The sequence below is a fragment of the Doryrhamphus excisus genome, linkage group LG1, assembly GCF_037039965.1.
Source record: "Doryrhamphus excisus strain RoL-2023G ecotype Guam linkage group LG1, RoL_Dexc_Guam_v1.1, whole genome shotgun sequence".
Classification (NCBI taxonomy): domain Eukaryota; kingdom Metazoa; phylum Chordata; class Actinopteri; order Syngnathiformes; family Syngnathidae; genus Doryrhamphus; species Doryrhamphus excisus.
The window spans coordinates 28,180,001-28,196,276 of NC_136357.1; the positions used below are offsets into that span (position 1 = coordinate 28,180,001).

General features: G+C 38.1%; 1 protein-coding gene across 4 annotated transcripts in view; it reads right to left on the reverse strand.

The window, feature by feature from the left end:
* The window catches only part of pacsin3 (protein kinase C and casein kinase substrate in neurons 3), a 26,101-nt gene extending 11,585 nt beyond the window's left edge, over positions 1–14,516 (reverse strand). Inside the window, exons 1-6 of one of the 4 annotated variants that reach the window (XM_058076846.2) lie at positions 14,116–14,514; positions 9,361–9,446; positions 3,955–4,055; positions 2,151–2,307; positions 769–1,004; positions 533–688 (exon numbers count right to left, since the gene is read on the reverse strand). In XM_058076846.2, coding sequence (XP_057932829.2) covers positions 533–688; positions 769–1,004; positions 2,151–2,307; positions 3,955–4,008 — 603 coding nt within the window. In that variant the 5' untranslated portion in view covers positions 4,009–4,055; positions 9,361–9,446; positions 14,116–14,514. Of the gene's footprint in view, positions 1–532; positions 689–768; positions 1,005–2,150; positions 2,308–3,954; positions 4,056–9,360; positions 9,447–14,115 lie in introns of all 4 variants that reach the window. The other 3 variants (XM_078793160.1, XM_058076847.2, XM_058076845.2) reach the window with 3 other exon arrangements.
* Positions 14,517–16,276: the final 1,760 nt, after the last annotated feature.

The following is a 16,276-nucleotide window of genomic DNA, read 5'->3' on the forward strand; positions in this document are numbered from 1 at the left end:
TTCCTTCCTTCCTTCGTTCATTTCCTTCCTTTGTTCATTTCCTTCCTTCCTTCCTTCCTTCGTTCATTTCCTTCCTTCCTTCCTTCGTTCATTTCCTTCCTTCCTTCCTTCCTTCCTTCCTTCCTTCCTTCCTTCCCTCCTTCCCTCCTTCCCAATTACACATCAGTGAAATTGCCAATGTTGTTGTCTGGCTCCCGTATAATAATAATAATAATAATAAATAATAACAATAATAAGAATAGAATAAATTACATCAAATATGAACAACAATGTGCAGCGTAAACAGTAAATTGCACAAATAATTGAAATAATTTTGAATAAATAATAATAATTTAAAGTTTTGCGTGTGTGAAGGGAGGTGGGGCTTAATTAAGTTTTATGCATAATTGTGAAATAAAAATATATACTTTTCTTTGTACAATCTATTGTTTTGAGCCACTGGTGGTGAGTGTATGTTGTGCTAATTATCAGCCAATCAGTGTGAAGGCTGTGTGTGTATCTTTGTGTGTGTATCTTTGTGTGTGTGTTGTACTTTTTCAGCCTCCTGGTTGCAGCGCTCCACCCGGGTCGTGTACTTGCGTACTTCCTCCTGGGACTTGGACGGGTCGGCCTTAGCGTGCGTTTCCCGATTAATCGCGGTCCACTCCTCCTTCCTGGCCTGGTGGTAGCTCTTCTTGCTCGACTCCAACTGAACATAGAAACACACGGCTCTTTTAGCCCCGCCTACCCGCATTGCCGTGCACATGTTTACCCCGCGATGCGTCAAACCTCTTTTAATTTGCGAACCCAAGGTTTCTGGGCTTTACGGAAGCCATCGTCCGCCTCCTTGGTCTCCCGGAAACTTCCCATCATCTGCTTGTGGAAGGCTTCTTTCTGCCAGCTTCGCACCTTTTCACTGTCTTCTCCCGCCAGCCGGTCGCGCAGTTCTTGATGCAGCTCGCAGAGCCGATCGGCGGCCTGCATGAATGCGTGCCACGCCTTCTCCAGGGTACCGTACTGAGGCCCTGCAAGCAAGGAACAATTACTGTTTGGAAACAAATTCCGAACCATGGGCTGCACGGTGGTCGAGTGGTTAGCGTGGTTAGCGTGGTTAGCGTGCAGGTCTCACAGCAAGGATACCCGAGTTCAATTCCACCCTCGGGCATCTCTGCGTGGAGTTTGCATGTTTTCTCCGGGTACTCCAATTTCCTCCCACATTCCAAAAACATGCTAGGTTAATTGGCGACTTGGAAATCTATTATTCCCATCTATTATTCCCATCATGGGCTGCACAGTGGAAAAGAGTGGTTAGCACATAGGCCTCACAGCAAGGATACCCAAGTTCAATTCCACCCGCGGGCATCTCTGTGTGGAGTTTGCATGTTTTCCACGTGCATGCGTGGGTTTTCTCCGGGTACTCCGGTTTCCTCCCACATTCCAAAAACATGCTAGGTTAATTAGCGACTCCAAATTGTCCATAGGTATGAATGTTGAGTGTGAATGGTTGTTTGTCTATATGTGTCCCGTGATTGGCTGGCCACCAGTCCAGGGTGTACCCCCCTACAGTCGTCCCTTTACATTGACTATGACAAACACTGCATGACATGAGATCGAGTGCAAAAGGTTATCCTCTCGTTGAGTGTGGAAGTGGTACATTTTTTGCTTCTTTGTCCCTCGACCTCACTTCATTTGAAATGAAACGTAGTCAAAGTCCTGACCTATGTCAGAAAAAAATCACCTAAATAAAAGTTTACGGCTGCACGGTGGACGAGTGGTTAGCACACAGGCCTCACAGCGAGGATACCCGAGTTCAATTCCACCAGCGAGCATCTCTGTGTGGAGTTTGCATGTTTTCCACGTGCATGCGTGGGTTTTCTCCGGGTACTCCGGTTTCCTCCCACATTCCAAAAACATGCTAGGTTAATTAGCGACTCCAAATTGTCCATAGGTATGAATGTGAGTGTGAATGGTTGTTTGTCTATATGTGTCCCGTGATTGGCTGGCCACCAGTCCGGGGTGTACCCCCCCTACAGTCGTCCCTTTACATTGGCTATGAAGAACACTGCATGACACGAGATAGAGTGCAAAAGGTTATCCTCTCGTTGAGTGTGGAAGTGGTAAATTAACTGTTCAATTTCTGATAGCTGCTCAGTCGCAGCATCGGAACTGACCTTTCTCAACCACGCTTCTCCACCTTTTGGCCCAGTCGCTCAGCTGCACGGCGTAGCTTTTCTCGATCTTTGCGCGTTCCTGGAAGCAGCTGACCAGATCGTTGCATAGTCGGTGGCCGTCGTCGACCCGCTTCACCGTTCTCTTGTAGTTTCCTGGCTGCGTCGGGACACAAAGCAGACATAAACAGCGCCTGATTGAACCGATCCGAGTGTGTTTTACGAGCTCTCATGCGGACCGGACACAATTCCCCCCCCCCCCCCCCCCCAAGACACACGTATACATCGGAACTCTTTTACCAGAAACATAAGGAGATAATACAAGAATATTTCAACCTGTAGTACTTTACTGGGGATCCTTTAGGTGAACAGTAGTCCCTTGTTTATTGCGTTTAATTGGTTCCAGACCCGACTGTGAAGTTACACAAAGCACAGTTGTTTAAGAATGGAATATTTTGCTAGTTACTGCAATACGGTTTTAGTATTAGAGCCCTCTCGATATGAAATAACACCCCTATAGTCACATTTACACTCATATTAGCCAGCATAGCGGACATAATAATTGAAAATGAAATATAAGGCTCATGCTTATGTGATTTGTGTTGGAAATTTTTTTTTCCGGACGTGTTTGGGGGTGGGGGGCGGACAGGAAGTGAAGTTGGGGGTTGGGAGTTTGCAACAGTATGGTTAATTAAGATTAAGATTAATATGTTGATGTTATTTGTGCCTGTTGTGAGATAATTAAATTTGAGGGTTTTTTTTCCATTTCAACTTCTTGTAAATTCACGCCCCCCCCCCACCCATCTGAAATACTATCATGACTATATTATTCTTTTATCTGTACTGCACAGACTGAATGTAAAAATGAAACCAGGAAAATGCAATAAAATGGAGAGTACAACAAATACGGTTTTAGCATTAGAGCCCTCTAGATATGAAATAACACCCCTATAGTCACATTTACACTCATATTACCCAGCATAACGGACATAATAATTGAAAATGAAATATAAATAAGGCTCATGCTTATGTGATTTGTGTTGGATTTTTTTTTTTTCCGGACTTGTGTGTCGGGGGGTCGGGGGGGGACAGGAAGTGACATTAGTGGTTCGGAGTTAAGATTATTATGTTGATGTTATTTGTGCCTGTTGTGAGATAATTCAATTTGGGTTTTGTTTTTGTTTTTTTCCATTTCAACTTCCTGTAAATTCACGCCCCCCCCAATCTGAAATACTATCATTACTATATTATTCTACATACTATATTATACTATACTATACTATATACTATACTATATATCTGTACTGTACAGACTGAATGTAAAAATAAAACCAGGAAAATGCAATAAAATGGAGAGTACAACAAGCATATTCAAGAGTCAAATTGCAAGTACTATCGAGTACTATAAATTTGTACATGTTAGTATATTTGTTATTATGTTAGTATATTTGCCCCCCCTCCATATTTGAGAAGCCTAACCTAATTTTCCAAAGCTTTACTTGTTGGTATGTTTGTTTCTTTTCTTTACTTTTTTCTTACTTTACTTAAAAAAAAAAGTATTTTTTCCTTAATATTTCAACTTTATTCTACAAAAAAACATTAATTTTTGTCCTATTATTATGTTATTCTCATTAAATGAATTAAATCATTAATCATTAAATCATTAAATACAACTTTTGTGCGTTTTTTCTTACTAAATAACATTTTTAGAGTGTCGCATTTTCAGTGTAGCACCCCCACATCTATTTGAAGGTGCGTAGTGGTGAGCGCGGTTAAGGGGGGGGCGGGATTGTTGTCCAAACTTTACCTCCCAGAAGCTATCGCAGCTTCCAAGGTTACTCAGGTCCCCGTCGGAAGACATTTTGCGGTCGGCCTTACAGCACGGAATGGTGGCAGCTCGGGTTGAACCTGAGAAAAATTGAAAAAAAAAAAGTAGAAATAATTTAGTTCGATGCAAAAGGGGGGTGGGGGGGCGTCCATTTATTTGTACCCGGCGTCTTTAGCTTTTAGCTTCATTGCTAATCCAAAGCAAAACAGGGCGGGGTAACAGTATGGGCGGGGCAAAATCATGTTCATTGCGTCCGGTGTGCACACGGCTTTAAGCTGTCGTTTCAACTTTTGGTAGCAAGGTGGGGGCCTCAAAGTAGCGTCTCGCGGGCCGCATTTGGCCCGCGGGCCGCAAGTTTGAGACCCCTGCCTTAAATGTTCTTGGAATTATGCATCCTTATTTTTTTGTTTCGCTTGTTTTTCATGTTTTCTAAAAAAAAAAAAAAAATATCTTAATAATAATAATCAATAAGCACACTTTACAACATAAGAACTCAAAGACTTTCAGCAAATAAAGCGAATGCAATTGGAATATTTGGGTCCATGTATACGTGGATAATTACATTTTTCCTTATATTATACATTTATTCTTGTAATAGGTATGAATGTGAGTGTGAATGGTTGTTTGTTTATATGTGCCCTGTGATTGGCTTGGCTATTAGTGCCCCGCCTCTTGCCCAAAGACAGCTGTGCGACTCTCGTGAGGATAAGCGGCATAGAAAACGGATCCAAAAAAAAAAGCTCAGTAATAGTACATCCATGGAAATATGATAATGATGATGATGATGATGATGATGATGATGATGATGATGAAGAACTCGGTCCACAGTTCATTGTGACCTAACTTGTCTATACATCCACTTCCTGCTTTTTGTTCATTGAGCAGAGCACTCAAGGCTAGAACACTTCCTGCTGCAGACACAACAACCCGAGAGGAAAACAAGCACTGTTCCAGGCTCCTGACTCTCTAATCTACAGGTGTCAAAGTCAAGGCGAACGAGTGGTTAGCACGCAGGCCTCACAGCTGGGAGACCCGAGTTCGATTCCACCCACGGCCATCTCTGCGTGGAGTTTTGCATGTTCTCCCCGTGCATGCGTGGGTACTCCGGTTTCCTCCCACATTCCAAAAACATGCTAGGTTAATTAGCGACTCCAAATTGTCCATAGGTATGAATGTGAGTGTGAATGGTTGTTTGTCTATATGTGCCCTGTGATTGGCTGGCCACCAGTCCAGGGTGTACAGTCGTCCCTTTACATTGGCTATGACGAACACTGCATGACGTGAGATCGAGTGCAAAAGGTTTTCCTCTCGTTTAGTGTGGAAGTGGTAATTTTTTTTGCTTCTTTGTCCCTCGAACTCACTTCATTTGAAAATGAAACGTAGTCAAAGTCCTGACCTATGTCAGAAAAAAAAATCACCTAAATAAAAGTTTACGGCGGCACGGCGGTCGAGTGGTTAGCACTCAGGCCTCACAGCTAGGAGACCCGAGTTCAATTCCATGCATGTTCTCCCCGTGCATGCGTGGGTTTTCTCCGGGTACTCCGGTTTCCTCCCACATTCCAAAAACATGCTAGGTTAATTAGCGACTCCAAATTGTCCATAGGTATGAATGTGAGTGTGAATGGTTGTTTGTCTATATGTGCCCTGTGATTGGCTGGCCACCGGTCCGGGGTGTACCCCGCCTCTTTATTTGTGTATTTAGTTGCTAACCATGTAAATTGGGTGACACCTTATTTTGAAAACGAAAGCTTCTATTTATTTTGTAAGCATATTTAAATCATCGATGGAGGAAGGGCGCCCTATAAAAAGTGGCCCCGGGGGCGCCAAGCATGTATGACGCACAGATGAATGGAAGGCATCTGCACGGCACAGGAATCTGCCGCTAGCGTGTTACAACACGAGCGTGCGTGGAAAAAGCCTGACTTTACTCCGGGCTGCTAACTGGTGCTTGTGCATCTTTAAAAAAAAAATTCCACGCGACATTAAAGGATCGGTTGTGACGATTCGAGCGGGTTGAGTCGGCAACGTCGCAGCCTTGATGCGTCCCCGCTAAAAAAAACGGGAAGAAAACGACTCGTCTGCGTGTCGGGGTGTGGTTATTAATAACTAAGGTGTGCAGAAAGAAAGAAACAAAAACATAAGATAAAAAAGGCAAAATTATGAGTTAAGAATGTCATAATTATGAGATAAAATCGTTTGCATTGGTAACTTTTTATCTCAATTTATTTTCTCTCATATATATTTCGAATAATTATGACTTTTTATCTCTTAATTTATTTTCTATCATATTTATGACTGATAATTATGACTTTTTAATGTCATAATTTTGACTCCTTTCATAATTATGACTTATCTCATGTGCTTTCATGTCAAAAGTTTGACTTTTATGTCATAATTCTAACTCATCTCATAATTATGTTTTTTTATCTGACATTTATTTATTAATTTAATAGTTTTTATTATTTTATTTATTTTATTCACATTTATTTCATTTTGACATTTATTGCATAGGTATGAATTACATATTCATAATTAATTCATAATTAAATCACATCTATATTGACTCGTCACATGATGAGGACTTCCAAAGTTACAGATAACGAGTTTTGCGCGTTTGGAAGCGAGCCCTGAAAGAAGTTCGGGATGGCTGAAAACGCTCGGTTTTCTGAAGTCGCAGTAAAACCGTCCCCTTTGTGATGTCACAGAAGAGCAGACTTCCTTATATGGGCGTGGCTGTGAGCCAGATAAGATCTATGCCCTCCCCCCGAGCTCTCTTTCTTTGTTTACGTTGCTAGCAATGGTTTCCTTGTCTGTTTACGTCGCTAGCAATGGCTTCCTTCTGTTTACGTTTGCTAGCAATGGCTTCCTTCTCTGTTTACGTTGCTAGCAATGGCTTCCTTCTGTTTACGTTTGCTAGCAATGGCTTCCTTCTCTGTTTACGTTTGCTAGCAATGGCTCAATAAGGGAACGCCGCATTTGTTCACAATTCCTAAAGTTGGAATTAAAAAGATAAATCGCTGTTTATTTTCAACTGCTATACAGTTTACCAATTAGCTAGCAGCACATCGAGTCCTAACCACTCGGGAGTGGGCATACCGTTTCCGCGGGAAGCACAAAATCCAAAGAAATACAGCAGATTAGGTGCAGATTCTGGAAGAACTAGAAAGCTTTATGTGCAGGTTATTGTGTGTGGCTGCTCTATAGAAGTCCTCAATACTCAATACAAAGGGCGGAATAATGGGCATAATAGGAAAATTGCAGGCTATTTTGGGAACACTGTGTACTATTTGTCCATTTGTAAGCATACATCAATTTATGCTACTCGTAGAATAATGTAAACAACGGGAAAAAAATATATATGTGCCATACCAAAGCACAATCCAAACATCTGCTGCGTCTAAAAACAAGTAGATGTGATTGTTGGGTTACGCCAAAAGTGGGTCAGGCCAGACAGGCCCGGTCCAGACCTCGTAAGCCCCCGCTAGTAAACTCGTCATTAATCTGATTACCGCACACACCCTCGCTATATACGTACGTACATGTCGGACACAGGCAGGACTCGGCTAGTGTTCTCCGAGCTTCCCTTTCCGACATTCCAGCAACATTGGGAACGGTTTGGAAGGCACTCATTAGGGCCTGGTGGCTCCCCAACGTCCATAAACAGAAGCACTTTGGAGTTATTTTTTGCTGCAGCGACTTTTACGGTGCCTGCATGGAGCTACAGTACATATGACACATTATCATATCACTATATCACTTTGTAATGTCTCTAAATTATTGTTATTTATTCTAAATTATTGAAATTATGTGTACAAATTACTGTTTACGCTGTATTTGAGGTCATCTATTTATTCTCCACATTATGTATTATGCATTATGTATTATTTATTATTTATTATTACACGGGAGCCAGGCAACGACTGTTTACGCTGTACATTGTATATTGTTACATTGATGTCATGTATTTATTCTACACATTATTTATTATTTATTTATTATTATTTATTATTATTTATTTATTATTTATTTGTTATTTATTTATTATTTATTTATTATTACATGGGAACCAGGCAACGACTGTTTACGCTGTACATTGTTCATATTTGATGTCATCTATTTATTATTTATTATTTATTATTTATTATTTATTATTTATTATTTATTATTTATTATTTATTATTTATTATTTATTATTTATTATTTATTATTTATTATTTATTATTTAGACGGGAGCCAGGCAATGACTGTTTACGCTGTACATTGTTCATATTTGATGTCATCTATTTATTATTTATGATTTATGATTTATTATTTATGATTTATTATTTATGATTTATTGTTTATTATTTATTATTTATGATTTATTATTTATTATTTATTATTTATTATTTATTATTTATTATTTATTATTTATTATTTATTATTTACTACTTATTTACTACTTATTATTTACTATTTATTATTTATTATTTATTATTTATTATTTGTTTATTATTATTTATTATTTGTTTATTATTATTTATTATTATTTATTACACGGGAGCCAGGCAATGACTGTTTACGCTGTACATCGTTCATATTTGATGTCATCTATTTATTCTCCACATTATTATTTATTATTATTATTATTATTTATTATTATTTATTATTTATTATTTATTATTTATTATTTATTATTTATTATTTATTATTTATTATTTATTATTTATTATTTATTATTTATTATTTATTATTTATTATTTATTATTTATGGTGGAACGTAAACAGAAAGTAATGCATTTCCGTAATAGAAGGTGATTTCAACTGTCGTGTATTGATCGGACAAATCTTAAGTAAGTTTGATCAAGTGTAGAATTTTGAATTTAGAACAGCTTCTGCTGAATTCGATGGTTCTGTGTCACTCATCTGAGCTAACGATGGATGGATGGCCACACATTTTATGGAGGAAAGTAAACAGAACATAATACATTTCCGTAATAGAAGGTGATATCAACTATCGTGTATTGATCGGACAAATCTTAAGTAACTTTGATCAAGTGTGGAATTTTGACACAAACGACCGCGGTCGGCAGACAAAAACCTTGTTCCGCTTTTCCTTAACGACTGTCGTTTCGCACCACAAATAAATGAAACCAATCTCGGTCGGGATGTGCCTTTACCTCCGAGAATAAATGCTTGAATAAATGTACAATTCCCTCAAGCTAGGGCTGCCCTATCTCGTCTATGGAGCATGAACTGATGAAGTTTGATCGGACGAGAACCTGAACAGTCCAATTACAGACAACAGACAATAAATAAAAACAACACTGTTAAATAACATTCATAAATGCGGACGGCAAAGCATTACTGAAGGGCGGACTTGAACACTGAGCCAGCAGAACTTACCTTCACAGAGACAAAGATAGATATGGACAGACGTCCCAAAGGATGTCTCGTCAGGCCTGAGAGACAGCGGAGCGGAAAAAAAAAGCCTGCACAAGCAAAAGACGAAGACAGCAGAAAGATGTTTGTTAAAAGGCAGCGAAGCGGCAACATGCAGTTCGATGCCCGAGCGGGATGACGCTCCCTTTTTGAGCCGGACCTGCCGCTTAATTTAAAGGCTTGGAGGGTGCTCGTAAGGTGGCACATTTTGGAGGTCGGAGAGAAATGTCACACATGGAGCTTTGTAGGCTGAGTTTAATGAGCGAGGAAGACCTCACGGCTAGGAGACCAGGGTTCAATTCCACCCTCGGACATCTCTGTGTGGAGTTTACATGTTTGAGGAGACCCGGATTCTTTATTCAGTAGTCGAATACTACCTGTTTACGACCTTCTAATTACAGTTTTTAACATTATTAGAGCCCTCTAGACAATAAATAACACCCCTATAGTCACCTTTGCACTTGTGTTACCCGTGCATGCGTGGGTTTTCTCCGGGTACTCCGGTTTCCTCCCACATTCCAAAAACATGCTAGGTTAATTAGCGACTCCAAATTGTCCATAGGTATGAATGTGAGTGTGAATGGTTGTTTGTCTAGTATATGTGCCCTGTGATTGGCTGGCCACCAGTCCAGGGTGTAGCCCCCTACAGTCGTCCCTTTACATTGGCTATGACGAACACTGCATGACATGAAATTGAGTGCAAAAGGTTATCCTCTTGTTTAGTGTGGAAGTGGTAATTTTTTTGCTTCTTTGTCCCTCGACCTCACTTCAATGTAGTCAAAGTCCTGACCTATGTCAGAAAAAAATCCCCTAAATAAAAGTTTACGGCTGCACGGCGTTCGAGTGGTTAGCACGCAGGCCTCACAGCAAGGAGACCCGAGTTCAATTCCACCCTCGGCCATCTCTGTGTGGAGTTTGCATGTTCTCCCCGTGCATGCGTGGGGTTTTCTCCGGGTACTCCGGTTTCCTCCCACATTCCAAAAAAAAAAAAAAAAAACATGCTAGGTTAATTAGCCACTCCAAATTGTCCGTAGGTATGAATGTGATACACGATACCATACAGCATCCATATCAAGCCATATTAAACTTTGGTATCCAGGTGGGGGGCCTCAAACTAGTGTCCTGCGTGCCACATTTGGCCCGCGGGCCGCGTGTTTGAGACCGCTGGTTTGGATTCCGTTCCGCAGATGGCGATAACGCACACAACGAAAGCTGCTTGCCAACCGCCGATAAACAACAGACGAAGAAAAACACCAGGAAGAATCCGATCCCTGTGAATCCGATTATATATTCATTCGGATTGGCACTTTTCTTCGGGAATGAGGTGTACACAAAAGTTACATTCTTTCCAAATGGAATTGGAATATTCAGGTCCATGTAAACGTGGCTAGTGGAGCGTTTTTCCTGGTTGAACAGCAGGACAATCAGATTCTGGGTTAATCTCTGTCAGTATCGCATGCGACATGTAGCGGATTACGCCAAGCCACCCTCGGCGAGTGTCCCCGGGTGGGAGCATGGGTGGTTGCTGTTGTTTGTAGGGAATGGTAGAACATCTGTATGTGTGGGGAAAAAGGCTGACTTATCCCTTTTCCTCTGCCGTATTTTGCTTCTCCGGGATCCTATGCATGTCTCTTAACATTGAACTGTCACATGCACTAATTAATACACTAATTAAATATGAAAGTTTAATATTAGTGCGGCCTGTGCAAGTTTGATACGGATGCTGTATGGTATCATGTACCCAGAAAAAATTATCACGTTTGATTAATGTTCATGTTAAAGGTTAAATAACTGTTAATAGTTATCCTCCCTATCCGTGTGGAAGTGGTAAGTTTTTGGCGATTTAAGTTTAAAAGGAAATAACTTGAAGGCTACCGTTTAGGTGGCTAGCTCTCGAGTTTGCGAGTTAGCATGTGTCTCGAGACGCTGCAGTTGCGCAATATGTTGTAAATAAAAAAAAAAAAAAGTATAAATGTGACTATAGTCGTGTTTTGTCATGTCTACAGGGCTCTAATAATGCTTTGTTCATTTTAATCTGGAAAAAATAATTTGTCTATTTTTAAATTTTTAATTATTTTATTTTTTATTATTAGTTTTTTTTATTTTATTTAATTGTTTTATTATTATTATTATATTTATTTATTTATTACTGATTGATTGATTTTCTTTATTCTTGATCTTATTTTGTGTAGAAAAATAAAAATTAAGATATTTGAGAACAGTGGAATGTTTTATCAGAGCTTTTCTTGTAGAAAATCGGAACCAAAGCAAAGTTTATTAATTTTTCTGTTTTTATTAAATGCATTTTTTTTTTTTTTTTTTTTTTGGGAAAACCTGATGCGGCCCAGTCTCGCCCAGACCCTAGCTCCGGTGGCCCCCAGGTAAATTGAGTTTGAGACCCCTGATCTAAACGCTTCTATACTTTATTCACAATTCCAGTTTTATTTAAAAAAAAATCTTTCGGAAATGTCATTCGGAAAAGGTTCCATTCGGAAAAAGAGGAAAAACTCCTCATGTAAACGTGGCTACTGAAGGTTCCCAAAGTTTTCCACAAAATGTGAAAATGGCGTTTAGGATAGTAAACAAGGCCAACCAGAGGACTGACACGGACTGGGTGGGAATTAGCATCAAGTATTGACTTGTTTCATGTTTCCATAAAATTCCACCGGCTTGCAGCTGGAGGAGGATTTGACCTAAGTGCCTGTTAACACCCCCCCCCCCCCCCCGCACCCCCACCCAGACTGCAGCAAGTTCCCAAGCTCCCCCACGTGGATTCCAGTTGGAATCCACCGCCTAAAGAAAATGACATGATTGTGAGGTCTCCAAATGTACTTATTTTGACTTCCCATTATCACGGAATGTCAATGACATTCCGGTGTCTCCCATCACGATGACCCTGTTTGTCTGGACACCGGGGTCATAAACATGGGGACGCATTCGGGTCCAAAATGGATGAGTTCCAGCCCGAAAAACAAGACGTCAAACATGCTTTATCTTTTCCGATGTGCGGACTGTACCAACTACTGACATGGACGCATTACCGCCAGATTGCAATTGAATACATCACATCATCAGTTCCCAGTTCCACATGTCCAAAAGGAGTAGGAAGAAGCAAAGCTTATTAAATCCTACCCCTCCATCTGGTACTTTTACAATCAGTAACCGTTACATTTGTTCACTTCCTGCTTTCCTAATATAGTTTTTTTTATATTTTATGTAACAGAAATTACATAATTTTTCATCATCATATGATGAGTCTATTCTTGTAAAATTATGACTTTTTTCTGAATTAGAAGATGACTTTTTTGGCTTAAAACTGTTACATTTGTTCACTTCCTGCTTTCCTAATGTAGTTTTTTTCTACTTTTTTTCTTAAATAATGTTCACAAATTTTATTTTTACATAATTACGACTTTAGTACCATATTATTTTGATTTTATTTCCGTAATATGACAGTATATATTCCTCATGTTGCAGCATTTCAATAATAATATTATTTTTATACGGTATTTCTATTTTATATTTTATGTAACAGAAATGACATCATTTTTTGTCATCATATGATGAGTTTATTATTGTAAAATTATGACTTTTTTCTGAATTAGATGACTTTTTTTGGCTTAAAACTGTTACATTTGTTCACTTCCTGCTTTCCTAATACAGTTGTTTTCTACTTTTTTCTTAAATAATGTTCACAAATTTTATTTTTATATAATTACGACTTTAGTACCATATTATTTTGATTTTATTTCCGTAATATTACAGTATATATTCCTCATGTTGAAGCATTTCAATAATAATATTATTTTTATACGGTATTTCTATTTTATATTTTATGCAACAGAAATGACATCATTTTTCGTCATCATATGATGAGTCTATTCTTGTATTATTATAATTATAACTTTTTTCTGAATTAGAAGATGACTTTTTTTGGCTTAAAACTGTTACATTTGTTCACTTCCTGCTTTCCGTAATACAGTTCAAGGTTTTTTTAATTTTTTTAAATTTTGTAATTTTTGTCACGTACCGAAGTACGAGGTGATATGACCATACAATGACATTATGTGTACCATAGTAACTGTCAATATTGTGATATAAGCTGTCAAAAAGCAGCTCAAGGGTGCGTTCACACTCACCGTAATTGCTAATAATAATTAATATGTGTTGATACAGGTTAAATATACTGTACACTGTTAATACTTTACTGTTTTTTTGTGTCAAGCATTTGGTTCAGTCCCATGCCATCGACTGTTTTCACGCTTAAAACGAATAAACTCCAGAAGCAGAACCGGTTTGAATTTGTTTTAACGGGACCAAACATTGCAAGTGTGAACGCAACCTCAGGCTAGCTAAAATGTGTCGATTGCTACAAAAAATATCACACTACTGAATTAAAATGCTATGAAAACAAAAAATAGTATTTAATTAATGCTATGAAAACAATTCGTGTTATGAAAACAAAACATAGTATTTAATTTATACCCAAATTTAAGTCGAAGAACCACTGATATACCTTACTAATAGTAGCAGTATAAAATAATACTCAAACAAAAGTACCGCTTCATAGTACAGGCGTCATTATCAGTGCCATATGTTTCAGTTTTGGGGCTTTATCACACAAAAATATATGTTTGTAGTTTCCGGTTAAGAGTACTACGTTGATAATACAATATTTAAAGTACCGTATGTTCCCAGTCAACAGGTGGAGTTGCTTACCTGTATCGATAACTCCGTTCTGGAGGAGCAACCGAGCAGTAAAAATCCACCTGGCCGCCGAGGTGCCTCCTTCCCGGGGTCGAAGGCTTCAACAATCCGGTGTTAAAAGCCAAGTTTTTGGTCCAAAAGTTAAGTCTTCATTTCAACATATTCCAAGTTGTACTCCCGTCCGCCATGTTTACGTCAATAATACCCGGATTTAAGGTGCTAGCTAGCAACGTCGATGTCGATAAAACGCTAAAAAAAAACTAACATATGAGAGTCTGAAATGAAATAATGTGCTCACCGCTATGTTTTCACGAGTTCGATACCCAAACGCCCTCCTTCCACAATCGTGACTGTCCTCCCCGGCTTGTAATCAGACGCTGCTCGCCACAATATCCATTCATCCTATTACACGTTAACCCCTCACTGTCTGCCGATAAAGGCTGTGCTGCCTTCCGGGACCGTCGGGAAACCCGGCCATCGAACCTTCAAAACATCAATACTTGATTGCGTTTTCGGGTCTTCAGGAGAGGTTTAGTTACTCGACAACTGTCACCGTGTTGCCTTACAGGACCGTCGGGCAAACAAGCATCGGAACCTAATATCACAATATTAAAGATATATAACTGAGATATATATATGTATATTAGTATTTCATTAAAAAATGCCCTAAACTGATGTTAATTGAGCAAATTCAGTGTATAAATAAATCTAATTATATAAATAGATATACATTTATAAATATAAAAATATATTTAATAATAATAAAATAAACATAATTTTATAATATAAAAATATACATTTATAAATACATAAATATTTATAAATAAATTTATAAATATAAATATCTGTGGCTTTTTGGTCCACCAAGCTCTACTTTTACATAGCTTTGCTGCCATCTAGTGGTTTAAATATGCAACTACAGATATGTAAAAAAAAAAGATGCTCGGTTATTTTTTAGTAATATCACTTTCTCTTGTTAATTATTGGTATATTGGTAGGTGGTAATATGGGAATATTTTAGCTGGTTTTTCATGCCTTTTTGGTACTATAAAATATATATATTTTTTTTTAATGAATAAACTACTTCAAGAAGCATAACTTTGTACTTGGTAAATATATACAACACATCCTATTTTTTTATGCAGTAACGTTGGTAATAATTGATAAATAGATATAATATAGAGTTAAATAAAAGGATTTTGTAAATGAAAATCTCAGCTTTGTGATATATTGGGGATTAAAAAGTATATTATTAGTATCAACTTCAGTTTTTTTTTATGAATTTTTGCTGTTTTTCTTTACATTTTTCCAAATATTTCACCTTTCATTTCAAATATTTTTTATAAATGTTCTTTTTGGAATATCCTGACTTTATTTTTTATAATATTTTGACTTTATTCCCATAATATTATAACTTTTTCTGCATCCTAATTGTCCAAAAACTTTATTGGTATATTTCTCATAACATAAGGACTTTTAAAAGATTTTCTCTTAATATATTGGCTTCATATTCATAAAACTATTAATTTTTGCTGTTCTGTTTGTTTTTAAGAGTGGCAATTCAAGAGAGCAGGTTAGAGTTCTGAAGTGGTCGCTTTTATAGCAAATGTTGATCCGAAATTGAAGTTGTTTGGGCCATTGCCATAACAAATCTTAGTGACATTGTCAATACGTGATATAAGTACACTATATAAGAATATTACTGTAGTACTTACTTGAGTGATGACAGTTGCAAGAAAGAATTAAACCTGAAAATACAAGAAAAAACGCACAGTTAATATCCTTATACTCGTTAACTTGACTGCAAAAGCGAGGCTTAATTGCTAGCGTGAGGCCCTGTGTGATGTCATCGTGACCTTTTCTCACGTGATGTCATAGTTGATGACATTTTGCGGTCGTAGTCACGTCGGCTTCCATCGGCAACCTTATTTCCACAGCGACATCGGGTGCGTTCAAAGTTATTCAAAAGTTCAGTGTGTTAGGAGTACAGTAGGCGTCTCCAAAATGCGGCCAGGGGGCCATTGGTGGCCTGGCTGTAGTTGTTTTTTTTTTTATATACTGGCCCGTGGAATGTTCTAAAAATATGATTAAACAAGAAAATATTTTTTTACTTTAATAATTATGTTTTTCCTCTTAATGTTATCATTTTATTATTATACTTTTTTTTTTACTT